General features: G+C 32.9%; 1 protein-coding gene across 1 annotated transcript in view; it reads right to left on the bottom strand.

Annotated features, from left to right (window-relative positions):
• Positions 1-19016, bottom strand: part of nonC (serine/threonine-protein kinase Smg1) — a 331176-nt gene that overhangs the window by 50935 nt on the left and 261225 nt on the right. Inside the window, exon 37 of the mRNA XM_089106498.1 lies at positions 13082-13259. Within this exon, the coding sequence (XP_088962624.1) occupies positions 13082-13259 (178 nt within the window). The remainder of the gene's footprint in view (positions 1-13081; positions 13260-19016) is intronic.

Below are 19016 nucleotides of genomic sequence, written 5' to 3'. Positions count from 1 at the left end.
TTTTACTTACGAAGAATGACAGATTGCCAAAGACAGTGCTATTTGATTATCCATCCCGGGCCAAACGAGGCCACGGTTTACGTATGAAAAATAATAGATTACAAAAGAAAGTGAAATTTGATTATGTATCCTGGGCCAAAAAAGGCCATGTTTTACTTACGAAGAATGATAGATTGCCAAAGACAGCGCTATTTGATAATCCATCCGGGGCCAAACGAGGCCACGGTTTACGTATGAAAAAAAAACCAGATTACAAAAGACTGTGAAATTTGATTATTCATCCCGGGCCAAACGAGGCCATGTTTTACTTACGAAGAGTGGCAGATTGCCAAAGACGGTGCTATTTGATCATCCATCCGGGGCCAAACGAGGCCATGCTATACGCATGAAGAATGAAAGATCACCAAGGACTGTGCTAATTGATCATCCATCCAGGCCAAACAAAAGCATGTCTTCCCCGGATGGGGTGAGAAGAGGTCATAAGAAAAGCATATTTGAACTTCGTAGAAGAGGGTAAAGAGTGAAGCTATGAATATATTGGAGTGGAGAAGGAGCTGGCGGAGCTGTTTTGGCCTCAGGCGGCCCTGTGCTGCAAATAGTTGTTAGTAGTAGCCTAATAGCAAACAACTAATTTATCTAAAAATAAACTCAAAATTTTCATTTCTTGTTATTTAGTTTACACAGATGTCCATTATCCAACGCCAAGGATATAAATCCATAAAAAAAGGATAAGCCTTTCTTTCATTCTTTTCTCTTACAAAAGAAAAGAAAAAAGAGTTCACGGAAAACTAAAATTAAGGAGAAAATAAGAAACGTGAGAAATTCCACCAATCTACACTTTTTAGTTAAATGAAGACTTGAAAAAATATACTCTTCACCTCGTAAAATCAAAATCTTACACACCCTTGCTAAACCTTATGCTGATTTATATAACTATTATTATTTCTGTTCTACTGTGTCATAATCCAAGGCCGTAGAAGCAGATCCCCAAGAAAAGGACAAATATTACTTTGTCCTCTCCTAATTCTCTCCGAACAAAGCGTTCCCTGGTCTTAGAGATTCCCATTTTCTAAATGTCAAACGGTCTTAGAATTTCCCGCAGTCTCTTGATAAAACATGAGAGCGAATGGATTCAATTCCTTAGAATATATACCTAGTTTCGCAGTAGAAAGCCCATCTGCTTCGCTATTAGACTTTATTTTGTTATTAAACTGAATAAGCAAAAATTTGAGAGACACAAAAGAGATTAAAGCCTGATCTCTATTTCAGATATAAAACTGAGAAAATAGAAAATTTGAAGGTTGAAATATTTATGAGATTTATCGAACATCTCTGGATGCTAAGTGACTGTTACTGAACTATTTAAATGAAAAAGCTTACAAGTTGAAGTTAAGATTATGAATATCTCAAAAAGACAATATTAACAATTATTGGCAATTATAAACGTAAAAAGAACTGACGAAACATGAAACATCATTTTGTTATTAAGTTCAGTAAGGCAACAATTTGAAAAAGAGAGTTAAGGGGCATGGTAAGTAAAAGCCTAAAAAAGATAGAACATAAAGGAAAAAGCATTCTAAAAAAGAAAAAAAAATCGATGAGCAATGAAAAAATTATTTTCTTATTAAATTGAATAAGGCAAAAATAAAACAAAGGAGATAGATGCCTAGAAAATATAAAACATCATGGAAACTACTGCAAAACGGAAAATAAATAGAAATATATGTTCTAATTAAACTGAATGAGGCAAAAACAACGAAAAAATTCTTATTCAACTAAATAAGGCGGAAATCTCAGAAAAAAAGATACGGAACCAAATTTTTGATACCACGACAGATAAAATGTCACGGGAAAACCGTTGTAAAAAAAGAGAAAAACAATTGATAGAAAATGAAGAATTTTATTCTTATCAACTTAAAAAGGCAGATTTTAGAAAAAAAAAATAAAAGCGATGTGGAATCTGATATGTAAATGCCTAAAAACATAGATCACGGGAAACGTTTTGCAAAAAAGAAAAAATTCGAAGAAACAAGAAAAATTATATTTCTATTAAACAGCTCGTGGCAAAGAAATGTAGGTACGTAATGAGCCATTCGTAAGTACTACGGTTTGTAAGCCACTTGTACATGGTAACCAAAACTATATAAAAAAATAATTTTTATAACAATTAATAGATCACAAGAAATGGGCTTTTATGTGGGTTTAAAATATATAAAATTCACCAAGTTTAATATTACCCATAAAAAGTTACGAGCCCGAGAAAACTTGCCTAATTTTTGAAAAAATGAAGATACACCTCCAAAAACTCAAGTGATCTTAATGAAAATCCGATAATCAAATTCAGGGCATAAGAAAACCACGTTTTTTTTTTTTTTATTTTCAGAGTTTATATTGTAGAGTTTATTTTTAGCCCATCTCTACAGAAATGTGTAATTTTTTAACCTTTTTGCCAAAAGAAAGATCACGGATCTTTCTTTTGAAAAAATGATTTTTTTTTGAAAAAAATGAAGACTTTTTTTAAAAAAAAAAAATGAAGATAATTTTTGAAAAAATGCAGATACATGAAAATAATTTTTGAAAAATAGAAGAAAATAATTCTTAAAAAAAAGGAAGATACACCTCCAAAAAGTCAAGTGATCTTAATGAAAATCCGACAATCAGATTTAGGGCATAAAAAAACCGCGTTGTAGTTTATTTTTAGCTCATCTCTTCAGAAATGTGTTATTTTTTAACCTTTTCGCCAAAAGAAAGATCACGGGTCTTTCTTTTGAAAAAATAATTTTTTTTTTGAAAAAATGAAGATAATTTTTGAATTTTTTTTTGAAAAAATGAAGATACACCTCCAAAAAGTCAAGTGATCTTAATGAAAATCCGATAATCAGATTCACGGCATAAGAAAACCGCGTTGTAGAGTTTATTTTTAGCTCATCTCTTCAGAAATGTGTAATTTTTTAACCTTTTCGCCAAAAGATAGATCACGGATCTTTATTTTGAAAAAATGATTTTTTTTTTGAAAAAATAATTTTTTTTGAAAAAAATGAAGATAATTTTTGAAAAATTTTTGGAAAAAATGAAGATACATGAAAATAATTTTTGAAAAATAGAAGAAAACAATTTTTGAAAAAATTAAGATCCACCTCCAAAAAGTCAAGTGATCTTAATGAGAATCCGATAATCAGATTCAGGGCATAAGAAAAACGCGATGTAGAGTTTATTTTTAGCTCATCTCTTCAGAAATGTGTAATTTTTTTAACCTTTTCGTCAAACGAAAGATCACGGGTCTTTCTTTTGAAAAAATAATTTTTTTTTGAAAAAATGAAGATAATTTTTGTATGGAAAAAATGAAGATACACCTCCAAAAAGTCAAGTGATCTTAACGAAAATCCGATAATCAGATTCAGGGCATAAGAAAACCGCGTTGTAGAGTTTATTTTTAGCTCATCTCTTCAGAAATGTGTAATTTTTTAACCTTTTCGCCAAAAGATAGATCACGGATCTTTATTTTGAAAAAATGATTTTTTTTTTGAAAAAATAATTTTTTTTTGAAAAAAATGAAGATAATTTTTGAAAATTTTTTGGAAAAAATGAAGATACATGAAAATAATTTTTGAAAAATAGAAGAAAACAATTTTTGAAAAAATGAAGATCCACCTCCAAAAAGTCAAGTGATCTTAATGAGAATCCGATAATCAGATTCAGGGCATAAGAAAAACGCGTTGTAGAGTTTTTTTTAGCTCATCTCTTTAGAAATGTGTAATTTTTTCAACCTTCTCGCAAAAAAACAAAAAAACAAACAACCAAGGATGCGTGTTTATTGGTTGTTGTTTTCCCCAGGGGTGATAGTATAGAACCAATGGTCCTGTAAGACTGGAGGGGCTTCATTCAAACAGAAATCGAATGTTCTAGTTTCCATTATAAGTACCCAAAAATTGGAGGGCAACTCGAATATTAAACAGGAGGGGGTTATAAATTATGCAATTTGCTTATTGTTTATAAATAGCACTAGCTATTGGGAAATATACGAACAATTTTCGAGGGAGAACTTTCCATGGCGAGGGGGAAAATTTCGGAAAAATTTTTCACGGAGGAGGGGAAATTCCCGGCATGCTTTGAAAAAACGATTAAAAATCAATCAAAACCAAGTTTTTTCAACTGAAGTTAACGAGCAATATAAAACTTAAAATAAACAGAAATTATTCCGTATATGCGCGGGGCTGCCCCTTCCTAAACCATCGCTCTTTACGCTAAAGTTTTACTTTTTGGCCCAATCCTTTAGGAACGAATCCTGACACACAAAGGTCGTTTAATTGGATTAGAGAGCTTTTTTAAAGCACAAATTTTTTTTGACATAACGGGCGAGGGTTCGGGAAGGAGTAGCCCCCCTCACATACGGAATAGTTTCTGTTAATTTTAAGCTTTATATTGCTCCTCACTTTCAGTTGGAAAAAAAAACACTTCTTCTATTTAATTTTAAACTGAATAAGCGAGAAATTCAAGAAAACATACAAAAGATGCGGAGCCTGATCTCTTCGTTACATATAAAACTGAATAAATACAAATCTAAAGGTTGAAATATTTAAGATTTTTTTCAAAACTCACTGCTTTAAAAATAACTTAAAAACTAATGAAAACGAGCTGAAATCAAGATAATAAATAATAATAATAATTTATATTATATTAATTATTATTAATTAATAATTAATAATTATTAATTAATAATTATTAATAATATAAAACTGAATAAATACAAATCTAAAGGTTGAAATATTTACGATTTTTTTCAAAACTCACTGCTTTAAAAATAACTTAAAAACTAATGTAAACGAGCTGAAATCAAGATAATAAATAATAATAATAATTTATATTATATTAATTATTATTAATTAATAATTAATAATTATTAATTAATAATTATTAATAATATAAAACTGAATAAATACAAATCTAAAGGTTGAAATATTTACGATTTTTTTCAAAACTCACTGCTTTAAAAATAACTTAAAAACTAATGTAAACGAGCTGAAATCAAGATAATAAATAATAATTATAATTTATATTATATTAATTATTATTAATTAATAATTAATAATTATTAATTAATAATTATTAATAATATAAAACTGAATAAATACAAATCTAAAGGTTGAAATATTTACGATTTTTTTCAAAACTCACTGCTTTAAAAATAACTTAAAAACTAATGTAAACGAGCTGAAATCAAGATAATAAATAATAATAATAATTTATATTATATTAATTATTATTAATTAATAATTAATAATTATTAATTAATAATTATTAATAATATAAAACTGAATAAATACAAATCTAAAGGTTGAAATATTTACGATTTTTTTCAAAACTCACTGCTTTAAAAATAACTTAAAAACTAATGTAAACGAGCTGAAATCAAGATAATAAATAATAATAATAATTTATATTATATTAATTATTATTAATTAATAATTAATAATTATTAATTAACAATTATTAATAATATAAAACTGAATAAATACAAATCTAAAGGTTGAAATATTTACGATTTTTTTCAAAACTCACTGCTTTAAAAATAACTTAAAAACTAATGTAAACGAGCTGAAATCAAGATAATAAATAATAATAATAAGTATAATAATAATCAAGATAATAATAAATACCCGGAGATGATATAGCACCATAAAATCATTGATATTCTTATTTTTAGGTAATATCCTTAGGGACATTAAGTAATTAAGTAATCTAGTAAGTAATTTTACCTTCAAGGTAAGTTTTTAACCCAATTTTAGCCCAAAAGTTTCAGCACTCGGCATTAAAAATTTATTTTGGTCAGTGTTTGGTAGGCCTATATCCTTTTTTTTGTTAAAGTTTTCGGTAAAGTTTTCGTAAAAGTAAAGTTAGAAAGTAGAAAGTAAACAGAAAATCAATAACTTTGATGCTAAAATCTCAAAAGGTTAGGAAAGTTATGTTAGATTCATTATATTAAACAATATAATACAATATAATTATGTTATATTAGATAAAGAAATTAGATTTAGTCTATTCGGTCTATGTGATAAATTCTTGCAAATTTAAAAAAAGTGCAATTAACAGGTTTAGCTTGTGAAAGGCTTAAATATTAACATTCATTTGTCATCCAATTTATTTTATTTATTTTCCCTTTCACCCGATTCACATTCATTTTTCATGATTTCCTCTAATTCATCCTAAACGAGATCAGCAACTCTTGTGAATAAGATTAAGGGGCGCAATTTCCTATGGAGAGGAGGGCAACTATTCCCCCCATCTCAATTCGCCACCCCTGACCCAAGTTACCCATCCCCCCAGATGAAACTAAGTTTCTTCAAAAATGTTTTCGAAACTAAGTAAGTCTGCATAATTCAAGCATCCACGGAAACGGGCCAGTTTTCTTCAGTGCATCTTTGCCTTTATGGTAGTTTATGGCTCATTTTCAGTTTGCATTGCCATTTTCACTTGATTTGGGAAAATCGGCTCCAACTTTGCCCTCCCCTCAGGATTTTGACGAAATTAAGCCATTGATAAGATCTGCACAAATTTATCTCCAAGTCACAATCGCTTAAAATTTGCAAAATAATATTTCTAAATACAAAGCCTTAGGAAACATAAAAGGCAAAATTTCTGTGAGAATTGAATATAAGAAAATTTTAAAAACAGAATCAACCAACTCGGCTTCTGAACTACTCATATCGTCGCTGCTACACCTAAAGATTTTATCTTACATTTTAACACTTCTGAGGTAATTGCTGAAAACCCTTTGCTAAGTTGTTCTCAAACAGAGGCGGATCTAGGATTTTTTTTTAGGGAGGGGGGGGCAAAATAGGTTGATCCGATGAACTTGCATTAGGAGCAAGTTTAACTAACGCAATCTTGCGTTAATTAAGTAAATTACACTACTTTAGAATACGTTAGGGGACGCGCACCCCCTCCCCCTGGATCCGCCACTGTTCTCAAAGGGACAATCAGTAGAATAATATAGATGAGGAGGATCCAAATTTAACTAAATATGAATTGTCCTGCGATTCTCCATTTCAAACCACAAACGGTTTTTGACAATTATTTCAGAAGTTTGAAAATAATAGATGCAGCTTTTACCAAACAGAAAATAGATTGACAGAAGTGGAGCGACTTCTCCATTATGATTCTCCCTAATCAAAACGATTAAGTGATATTCCAAAATAGTGTTAACTTGACCAAAATAGTTTTGGACCAGAAATGGTATACAAGGGTTTTGAGCTTGCTAATTACCAATGTGAAGCTAATATTACAATATAAACGTCAAGAATCTAACACATTGATGAAATATTCTGCAGCAAATGGTAGATGTCCTTCCTGGCATGGGAAAAATATCTGAACATTGATAAAAATTTAGAAAAATGCCACTTGAATTTCTATTATTTGTCAAAATTTTGGGTTCACTATATATCCAACTCTGAAAAAGTGCATGGTAGGATAACTCCGATTTCTCAGTTATGCTCCAGCTAGAGCGACGTATGAGATTTTTGTCAAAGGCCTGACCTTGATATTCTTAAACTATCTTAAGTTTGTATACAACGGTTCGTGGTAGCAAAAAGTTAGTAAGGAGGCCCTTGAATTTGAATAACAAGCTTTTTTAAAGAATATTTTTTTTAGCATAACGGGCGAGGGGTTGAAGAAGGGTAGGCCCCTCGTGCAAGGAATACATTATGTCCTGTTTACGTTTTAATATTGCTCCTTGGACATTGGAAAAAACAGCTGGAAAAAACTGAGCTGGGAAAAGAGAATTGCTGAAGTAGTTACACAATATTCCTTTTCTTGTCTGATTTCTATTCCAGTAAATAATTTATCATGTATACAATCAATTTTACTAAAAGCTTCTCACGATTATGCAAATAATCCAATTTGATTTCCCTCCAGTTGTCTCTCTTTAAATACAAAACAGCATTTAAATCTATAGGTTTGACATTTTCTGAGGTTGATACCATCCAATATCCCAGTCTATTTGCGATGGAAGACCGATAAAAGGCTATTACTGTTATTTAATTTGAAAGCAAGCATGTCTACCAGAAGAGACATTGGAACCCAACAAGTTTTTGTGAGAAGCAAGAGTTAATATCCTAGTTGCGATCTTTGCAGTCTGGATACAACCACACCTCTGCGGAGGGAAGGAAGCTCCTAAATGCTTGTCAACAGGACATGGAGGGGTGTTCCGATCTCCACCAAACTTGGTTTAAAGTTGGAGTATGCTGACTCTCCTAGTTGTTGCTTTTCGGGGTATGTACCTGATCTTCGTAGGGGGAAAGTTCTCCTTTTTTCTTGTTGTCATGGCCTTTACCAGAATGTATTGCCAGACGTAAAACTTGGCGGTATGTACTTGTGACCTTCCTACTTTTGACCTTTTGTGGCCCAGAGTCCCTATTACTTCTGTGGGTAATAGGAGAGGAGGAATGGGGCAGAATTTGGTTTACTAGTATAGCCTTCAAACACCTCTGTCGAAGGGAAGAGATTCCATGAATATATTCTCCTGGCAATTCGATCCTGGTGAAAATTTACCTTGGGCAATTACCTCTATCATCTCCAGGCCTTCTCTTTGCTGACTCGTGTCGACTTTCCGAGTCGGCAAAGATCAAGCGAGACATAAACAGAATTTTGTATAGGAATTATGGCAGATTCCCCCAGTGTAAAGTTTCCCCTGTAAAACTCACCCCCTGGAAACTTCCCTTCCCATGGAAAATCCCCCCATAAGAAAATTCAACCCCCCCCTTATCCGAAAAAAGGTATGCACACTACCCAATAACAATCCCCCCACCAGGGGCTGGGGGGGTCGTGACATCTCCAAAGGCATTGCTATTCGGCCTTTCAACTATGCTGAACAATATAGCTACCTTGAAGTTTTGATCAGACGATTTTGAGAAAAAAGGCATGGGAGAGGGCCGGCCTAGTTTCCCTCCAATGTTTTGATCACTCAAAAAGGACACTAAAACTTTCAGTTTCCGTTCGAATGAGCTCTTTTCCGATATTCTAGGACCACTGGGTCGATATGATAGTCCCTAGTGAGAAAAACTAAAGAAAAAACAAATAGACAAGCATTGTCTATTGCAAAAAATCAAAATTCCACATTTTTGCAGATAGGAGCTTCAAAACTCTACAATAGGGTTCTATGATACGCTGAATCTGATGGTGTGATTTCCATTAAGATTCTATGACTTCTAAGCGGTGTTTTACCCTTTTTTCAAAAATCAGGCAAATTTTCTCAGGTTCGTAGCCATTGATGGGTAAGACTAAACTTAATGAAACTTATATATTTGAAATAAGCATATTCTTTTGATATATCCATTTATGTCAAAATTCAGTTTTTAGAGTTTGGTTACTAATGAGCCGGGTCGCTCCGTACTGACAGTTCGTTACCACAAACTGTTTGAAAGGTACCGGAGGGTAAGTGCTTGTCAAGAGGATATCTGCTAGAAGGGCGTTTGGATATCCGAACTTTGCTGAATCTAGGACATTAGTCCACTGTCCTAGTGATTGTTTTTCGCGGTACGAGACATCTTTGTCCAGACCAAATTGGACCTCTTTTGGAGGAAGGGGTTCAAAAATTATTGCCATTGGAGCATCGACAATAAGCGCGCATCCATTGGAGCGTCAAAACCAAATTTGGTAGAATGTAATAACTAATAGCAAGAACAAAAATATACAGTTTAACTCTTCGGGGGGGGGGGGGCAAGTAATCAACAAAGGGCAAAAAAAGATTAAATCGTGACAGCTGTTGCTGATCATTTACGCTTTTCATTTTCCTTCACTTCCTTCATCTTCCAGCCTAAGCTCTTCCAGAAAGAGCGTGAAAAAAGATTTAATCGGCTGAGGACAAAAAAAGATTTAATCTGCTGAGGACAAAAGAAGATAATCTCTTTCCTTAATAGACAGTAAGCTTTCTCTAAGGCAAGAGATTTAAAATTAGTACAAGAAATCTTCGCGGTAAGCCCAAGCTTGGGAATTAAGTAATATCAAAAATAACCAAAATAAGAAAAGACTAAATTATTACGTAATACTTTATATTTTATTTACAATTCTTGCATTAATATAATATTTTCCATAGATTTATACATGCGTCAGAATATTTATATGACGAATCTTATTCGAATATTATAAAACGAATCTTATTCGTATCTTATACGTCAAGAAAGTAAGTATTTTAACCACAGTATAAGTATATACCAGCAGCGAAATCTTTTTCCAAACATGACATACATTTCATAGTGCGATAGACTCTGAGCATATACGTCAGAGCTATAGATAGACTCTGAGAATATGCGTCAGAGCCATAGTTTCAGTTGCTACTTTGTTTTTCATCGTAAACATTTGTCATTGCGCGTGCGCGAAGGCGGAGTCATGAATCTTGCGTGGTTTTAGATCTGTGTCAAAAATTTTCAATGGAGAGTATAGGGCTTTTCGCTACTCTATACCTTGACTGTGATTTTAACTAATTGGAAAAGCGCATATAACTATGGTCATTGTACATACAAAATTGTAGTAATTTAGCCTAACTTAATATCACGACAATTTGGCTACTGAGTTCAGCAATTTTAATTGTGTTGCAAAGCAGTTAAAGGTGTTGGAAATTGATCTTTTACCGGGCAATTAGGTAGCTTTTTAAACAACAATAATTTCATTGGAAGACAAGGTCGTATCCAGGATTCTTGCTGGAGGGGAGGGGGAGTGTTATAAAAAAGTATAAGAAACGCATAAAAAATTTGTTTATATCGAAAGTCCAACCGAATTTTCGGGGGGAGGGGGCGGGTTGTCAATTTAGCAATTTAGCCTAACTTATTTGCTAACTGCCATCTTTCAAAATGACACAATTATTACAAATTTTTGGGTATTCACCTCAGGACTTCATGTTTTTACTTCCAAACTAAGTACGTGACCAAAAACCTAGGCGAGGGATACTTACAAAGTGCCATCTATTAAAATAAAAAAAATTATCTAACTATCTATCACAAGAACAATCTCATCTATTTGAAAAAAAGAAATTAACACAATTTTTTTAGAGCGAAACCTGCGAAACCTGAGAGCGAAACTATCCTTTTCCGTAAGAAACTGAAATTCGGAAAAGTTCTGTCATTTATCACAATTTGTTTGCTCCTTCCAATGATCTATTCCTTCTAATTGGACTCAGTGAGACCCTCAAATGCTTAGCAACAGGTAATTAACTTTAATCCACATAGACACGTCTGCACTTTTCCTGAGAGAAATTATCCTACCCTAAAACATCCTGAGGGAGGTGTACTTATTAACTTTTATGCTATTCAAATAACATAATCTATTTATATATCTATCAGAAGAACAATCTTATCTATAAAGAAACACGATTATTACAATTTTTACGAGAAACTCGGGGCTTACCATTTCGGAACATTTACCTTTTCGGTAAACAGCTTACCATTTCGGGGCTTACCATTTTGAATTTATCCTATTCCATAATAAACCTAAATTTCTGACATTTTCTGCCATTTAGTAGAATTTTTTCGGTCCTTAGAATTGTATATGTGAGGATTCTCCACTACCCTGTGTCACTTAGCAACAAAGATTTAAGTGTTATCCTAATCGACACGTCAAGACTTTCCTCGGAGAGCGGAATTATCCTACCCCACTTATTTAATTTCAATATCACTAACGGCCGAATATAGTTTCAGCTGATACACTTTTATTAATTGAATTATTGAACGTTCAAAAGGGAACGTCCAAAACCATTAATGATTTTGAGAACGTTTTTCTCAGAATGAGATACCAAGCAATAGGACAATTTCTCTCTCAGGTTGCGGCTTTCTTAATTTCAAACTACCGATATGATCAACACCCAGAGTGAGAACTAATTGCCAACTGCTATCTGTCACAGTGGCAGATCCAGGGGGGGCGAGGGGGCATGCCCCCCTAGCGTAGTCTGAAGTAGTGTAATTTACTCAATTAACTCAAGTTTGCGTTAATTAAACTTGCTCATAACACAAATTTATCGAATCAACCTATTTTGCCCCTCCCCCTTAATTTTTTTTCGAATTAACCTATTTTGCCCCCCCCTCCCTAAAAAAATCCTGGATACGCGCCTTTGATCTATCATAATAACACAATCTACCTGTTTATCAGAACAATAGTCATATCTACTGAATAAAAAAAGCCAAAATGTTAAATTGTTAGCGATTACCTTAGGCCTTTATATCTAACGACCTAAACGCTAAATTATCCTATTCCGTAAAAAACCTAAATTTCAGGGATTTTCTACCATTTAACGTAATTTTTTGGTCCTTCGAATGGTCTACTTGAGTACTCTCTGTGACCCTGTGTTGTCCAGTAACATGAGAATTCAGTTTTCCTGAGAACTCAATCATCTATTTTCCTGAGAGTGCTATTATCCTGCCACACTTATTTGTTTTCGCTATAGCTAACGGAGAATAAAATATGAGCTGATACAATTTCATTAACTGAACTATGGAAAGTTTGAAAAGAAGCATACAAAATCGTTAATTGCGTTTTTCTTGGAATGAGGTTTCGAACAGTAGGGCAATTTCTTTCTCAGTTTGCGATTTTCCTTCGTCCAAGCTTGCTATATGACCAACACACAGTACGAGGAGATTAGTAACTCCTATTTCCTGAGAGCAATGTTATTCTATCCCACTTAATTGTCTCTTATAAGATTTTATCTATAACACAAAATATTTAGCATTCAAAATCTTTAATAGCGCTTTTCTTGGAACAAGTTTCGAGCAGAAGAACAATTTCACTCTCTGATCATTTTTTTCTTCCTTTCACTTCCTAACTTGCTACGTGACAAACATTCTGAGCAAAAAGTCCTTATTAACTGCTATTTATCAAAATAGCACAATATACCAGAATAACAACCTAATCTATAATACAATTTTGGGGATTTCCTTAGGGCTTCATATTGTCTTACCTCTAAACTTATTACGTGACCAACAACCTAGGCGAAGAGTACTTATTAACTGCTATCTATCATAATAACACAATCAATCTATCATCAGAATAACAATCTTATCTATAAAAAACACAATTATTAGATTATTGGAGGGATTACCTTAGGGCTTCATATTTCCTTACTTCCACTTCTAAACTTGCTACGTGTCCAACACCCTGAGCGAGGAGTGAGCTGGACATTGCTTTAGTCCCACCACTTGCATCATCAATAACAGCCTGCCAAATTTGATCGAAAGAAATGGTGCTATCAGCTCCAACCTCTCGTTTGCCAATAAATTCTAAAAGTTAGAATTTACTTGAAACTGAATGAACTAAAACGTATTCAATGAAAACATATTGAAGTTTAAACATTTATTTAAATTTTGCGTTTCTGCTTAAACTAACAGAGTTGCTAAGACGCATCATAGCTCAGAAATTTCGTTATGATGCGGAGCAACATTATTACTTTTTGTGATCAGGAGCCTCTGCCTCTATAATTTAGATAGAGGAGCCTCTATAGGAGCCTATTTAGATAGAGGAGCCTATAAAGCCTCTATAGGAGCCTCTATAGGAGCCTATTTAGATAGAGGAGCCTATAAAATAGATAGAGGAGCCTCTGCCTCTATAATTTTGACAAAGAAAATTAAAATGAGACGAAAACAGAAGGTCCGAGGGAGTACAAAAAACTTCACTGGTTTTCTAAAGAAGCAAGCAAAAATAAATTTGAAGAACAAAACAGAAAGCAAGCAAAACTAAAACCATAGATATAAGAGATCTTAAGAATCATGTAATGTCTAGTTCGTACAATACATGACATCATATCTTCCGGCTCTGACACCAAAAAATCTTTATCTTTCTCTCTCTCTAGGAGAAATTTTTCGAAAGATGAATCGGAAAATCGAAAAACCTAATTTTTTAAAGAACAATTTTGATTTTGACTAAATTTCTGAAATTGGCACACATATAGAGCTAGTTCCCAGACGAAGACTGAATTAAGTCAAGCTATGATACACTCACAGATGGAGGAGAGAGAGGGTTTTTTAGAATCTTACCATTTGAACTTCCACAAGAAGTTCTCAAATCTCACTGAAACTTCATATGAAGTGAAAGCTAGTGCCCTACTTTGCCCCTTCGGCTGACAAGACACATTCCAACTCCTGCAAGTAATGAGGCAGAGGCCTCTAAATTCTTGTCATCAGGAAATTTAACTGAAGAGGTTGTCGGATCTCAAAACTAGGTCTATAGTAAGAGCAAGCGTTCTATGGGTATTTTCGTGGGCACTATGCCTCATCCCAACTCAACGTGTGTCTGTGTGGGAAGGAAGAAGTACTTATTTTTACCAGAAGAATATACAACAAAGGCGGGTATCAGGTCAAATATAGACTTAACGAGACATTTGCCTGTATTTTTGTGTGTGTGTGTGTGTGGGGGGGGTCCAGACATACCCCCCCCCTATATGATGATAAAGAAATCCCTAAATTCTGTTCATTGGGATATATACAATAAAGGGTGTGGGGATCTCAATCGAACCTTGTGAAAGACTAAGAGTAGGAAAGTAAGTTTTCCCTTGAAAGTTGAATCCACGCCCCTAGCGAGAAGTGTTTCTGGCTAATGGTTTTTAGCGGCAAATTCAAATTACGAAGCTCATGGATTTAAAACGAACTACAGATTTCACTTTTTTCTGAATTTTGCAAATTGAAGGTTTCATAAAACTTCATGAAAAGAATAGTATTGATCATAAACGAATCATAGCTTAGATTCAATTATTAGCGCCAGTTTATTGAGGCAAGTTGATTAGGACAATGGACGCATAATCAATTTTCAATTTTTTTTTTCAGTTAATATTAACGAAAGTTTTTAGCAAACGGTCTTATAATCCAGCTTCCCTTTCAATCGGTATTTTTACAACTGGGAATTTCCTTTCAGACACGGCTTGTCTTGAGCATCCCCCCTATAATTTTGACTGGGACAGCAATAGGGGCATCAATTGGAAGGGGAAGAAGGCGACCATTTGCGTCCTAGATTCCCCCCTAAATTTTAAAAATATTTTTTTTTGGTGTGGGGGGAGGGGATATTTTCATTGAAAAATGTCTTTTTGATATTTTCTTACAAAAAAACGACCAAATTTCCCCATTAGATTTAAAAAAGATACATATGGGCCCCTCTGCTTCTCTTAGATTTTTTGTGAGCTGAGACTATTGAACAGCATAGAACACTAGTGTCTTGACTGTAAATAGACTAAAGCAAACGAAGGAGAAAAAGAAGACTAAAGATAATAAAGAAAATGAAAGAGAGATATAAAGGAGAATGAACGGAATTTGAAATATAAAATTTCATTTCCAGGGGCTAGTAGCAATATTGGAGTATGCCAAGTGGGGAATCAGCATTGCAACTCATAGGACAAGTGAAAAAATAGGGTTGATATAGGGGCCTTAACCAGGAGTTTTTTATTTTGTTTTTGTTTTTTTTGGGGGGGCACACATAAAAAAAACTGTTGCGTTTTGTTGTGGAAGGGGTCCCAAAAAAACAACAAAAATCTCGGGGAAGGGCTCAAACGGGTGGTTGTTATAGACTTGACCAAAAAAGAAGACACAAGTCTTTAATCTATTCTGTTAAAAGGCTAGAATGCAGAAGGAAAACAGCCCCAGAATTCTATCAATGGATGATTTGTCATACAAAGAAATGAATCAACAAACAAAGAAAAACAAATATGACATACAAATGTCATACAAAGAAATGTCATACAAAGAAAAGAAATGTCATACAAAGAAAAGAAATGTCATACAAAGAAACGTCATACAAAGAAATGTCATACAAAGAAATGTCATACAAAGAAATGGTATACAAACAAAAATCTAGTGAGTAAATGAAGGATGGGAAACAAATAGCTATTTGTTTCTTCTGTTAACCCATTAACGACCAATGTTCCCATTTGGGAACAGACAAGTCTGGATTTTTTTTTCTGGTTGCATAGTCAGTAGAAGAGTGAATTTTTGCTCACCATAGTTTTACCCGATGGAAAAAGTGTTAACGCGAATTTTCTCATCTCCAATATTCTAATGTCAGTATTTTTTGTATTTTGTCAAAAAAGGCCATTTTTTTAGTTTTAATAAGGCTGGTAAGGGATATGTTTTAGTCATCAAAAAGAAAAAGGATGGTAAATGAATTTTGTTTTTTAGGTAGCTCTGATCTCATTTTCCATTTCTATGGAGCGCAACGACAGAAAAATAGTTTTGATAGTAGGCTACTAGTTAGCGATACTTATTTTTGTTCCCAAATGGGAAAATTGGTCAGAACCTGTCCACCTGAATTGCTGTTTTCCGTAAAATAAGTTTTTCAAAGAAAAGTAAAGAACTCCATTAAACCAAAAATGAGCAAAAATGAATGAAATAATCTACCAAGCGTGAACCTACCACAAATCAGAATCGATAAATAAATGAAACCCAAAACGAGCAGAAATTAACATGAGTAGGGCTCAAAACCCCTATGCCTTCCCAACGCTAGAATATAATTTGCACTTTACTGAAAAATATGAATGTTTTTACTTTTATAACTTTAACATGTCAAATAATATTAACATTTGATTACTAAATATGAGCATATGCATATTAAAGTGACAATGCACATTCATTTGTATTTTTTTTTCAAAAAAGGGGTGGGAGGGGGGCTAGTTGCCCTCCAATCTTTTTAGTCACTTTAAAGGGCACTAAAACTTGTAACTTCAGGTCGAAAGAGCTCTTTTGCAATATTCTAGGGCTAATGGTTCGATGTGATCACCCCTGGGAAAAAAATAATAAAAAAATAAATAAATACACGTCCGTGATCTTTCTTCTGGCAAAAAATTAAAATTTCACACTTCTGCAGATGGAAGCTTGAATCTTCTACAATAGCGTTCTTAGATACGCTTAATTTGACGATGTCATTTTCATTAAGATGCCTTGACTTTTAGGAGGTGTTTTCCCGCTTTCCGAAAATCAGACTTGGAGCTTTTGATAGGTAACACTCAGTGGCGGATCCAGGGGGCGTGGGGGCGCGCGCCCCCCTAAAGTAGTGTAATTTACTTAATTAACCCAAGTTTAAGTTAATTAAACTTGCTCCTAACGCAAGTTTATCGGATCAACCTATTTTGCGCTCCCCCTAAATTTTTTTTTTATTGGATCAACCTATTTTGAGCCCCCCCTAAAAAATCCTGGATCCGCCCCTGGTAACACTAAATTTAATGAATCTTATATATTTGGAATCAGAATAACAAACCAATTCTTTTGATATATCTATTGATATCAAAATTTCGTTTTTTAGAGTTTCAATTATTATTGGGCATTGTCACTATTTACTTACAATTCGTTACCACGAACCGTTTGATACCAGTAAAACTGCTTGAAAGGAACTGAAAAGGACGCTTCAGTTGGAGGGAGATGGCACTTATACCCTGGATTACTCCCTGTAGATGTTGAAAAAAATTCTTTTATTGGTATTTCCATCGAAAATGTTTTCTTTTTGGCATTTTCATTCGAAAAAAAAAATTGCCCCTCCCTAGACTTTGAGAGATACATTTTGCCCCTCCTCGTTCATTTTCGTGAATTGACGCCCCTGGTTGTGCACCTATCGTATGGTCTCAATTAGGATTTAAGCTTTTACTGTAATAGCATCAATACGTTACGCAAGATCAAAAAAATTACTGAAGGGTAGCTGGAATGTTTGTATTAACATTTAATACACTACACTGTTTAAGATTAATACAAATAAGTTTGTATTCATTTTTAGTCGCGTTAATACACACGTACAGATCTACAAAAAGGGCTTAGTTCAAACATCAATTTTAACTCATGATTTGATGTTAGCATTGGTGGTTGGTCAGTCAGTAGTCAAATTTTGGTCAAATTTTCAGTTGGTCAATTGGTCAAAATTAATGAGTGCTAATATAGTTGTGGAGTAATCAAGAAGCTTGAATAGCAAATATATCTTAATAATATTACACCACTTCCTGAACTCCTCAAATCAGAAACCATAGTCTCGTTTATTCTCTAGATAGTCTCTTTTAAAAAAATGTCTTTTTAAAAAAATGTCATTTTTAAAAGAAATGTCTTTTTATAAAAAAAAGTCTTTTTTTAAAAAAAAAATGTTTCCCTGAAGTAATACAGCAAAACGAATAGCTTGAATGAAATTTAAAAGATATTGCATGTACAGGGGAGGATAGAGACTGAGGTTTTCCGTAATAAAGCAGTTTACTTTCTCCGGTAAAAATTTGGATTTCCAGATTTTCCTGACCTCCTAAAAATCAGATCTCAGAATTTCGTAATCTGGAACGGCTAAATCTTTTTTTTTTTTTAATTTAATTCCTGATCTTTTTTTAAATAATGCTGGGAACCCAGCGTCCCCTTCATAGCAATGTCCCTTCCCCCATGAAAACTTCCTTCATGGAAAGATCTTTCCATATAACCCCTTTCTACACTAAAGTTTCGCCCCCCCCAGTACATTAAGACTAAATACTAAATACTCTAACGTAAGAGCTGCGTAATAATTTTTTGTTCAGGATGTCTCAAAAATGAAAGATCAAGAAATAATCTAATAAAACGTAAATATGGACAAAGGTTAATTCATTTTTATCTGTCGTTAGTTTGAATAAACACAAGGAAACCCGGGCTAATACAATTCATTATTCTTTAGTTAGTTAGTGATTTAGTTAAGTTTATACTAATAAAACTTAACAAATTGCATATATATATATATATATATATATATATATATATATATATATATATATATATATATATTTTTTTTATATATATATATATATATATATATATATATATATATATATATATATATATATATATATATATTATATATATATATATATATATATATATATATATATATATATATATATATATATATATATATATATATATATATATATATATATATATATATATATATATATATATATATATATATATATATATATATATATATATATATATATATATATATATATATATATATATATAAATATCAAGGGCGGATCCAGGATTTTTTTTGGGGGGGGGGGGGTT

This window comes from Artemia sp. Qi Xiang Cuo, chromosome 20 (genome assembly GCF_049724085.1).
Source record: "Artemia sp. Qi Xiang Cuo chromosome 20, ASM4972408v1, whole genome shotgun sequence".
Classification (NCBI taxonomy): domain Eukaryota; kingdom Metazoa; phylum Arthropoda; class Branchiopoda; order Anostraca; family Artemiidae; genus Artemia; species Artemia sp. Qi Xiang Cuo.
This window is presented reverse-complemented; position numbering and strand designations above follow the sequence as displayed.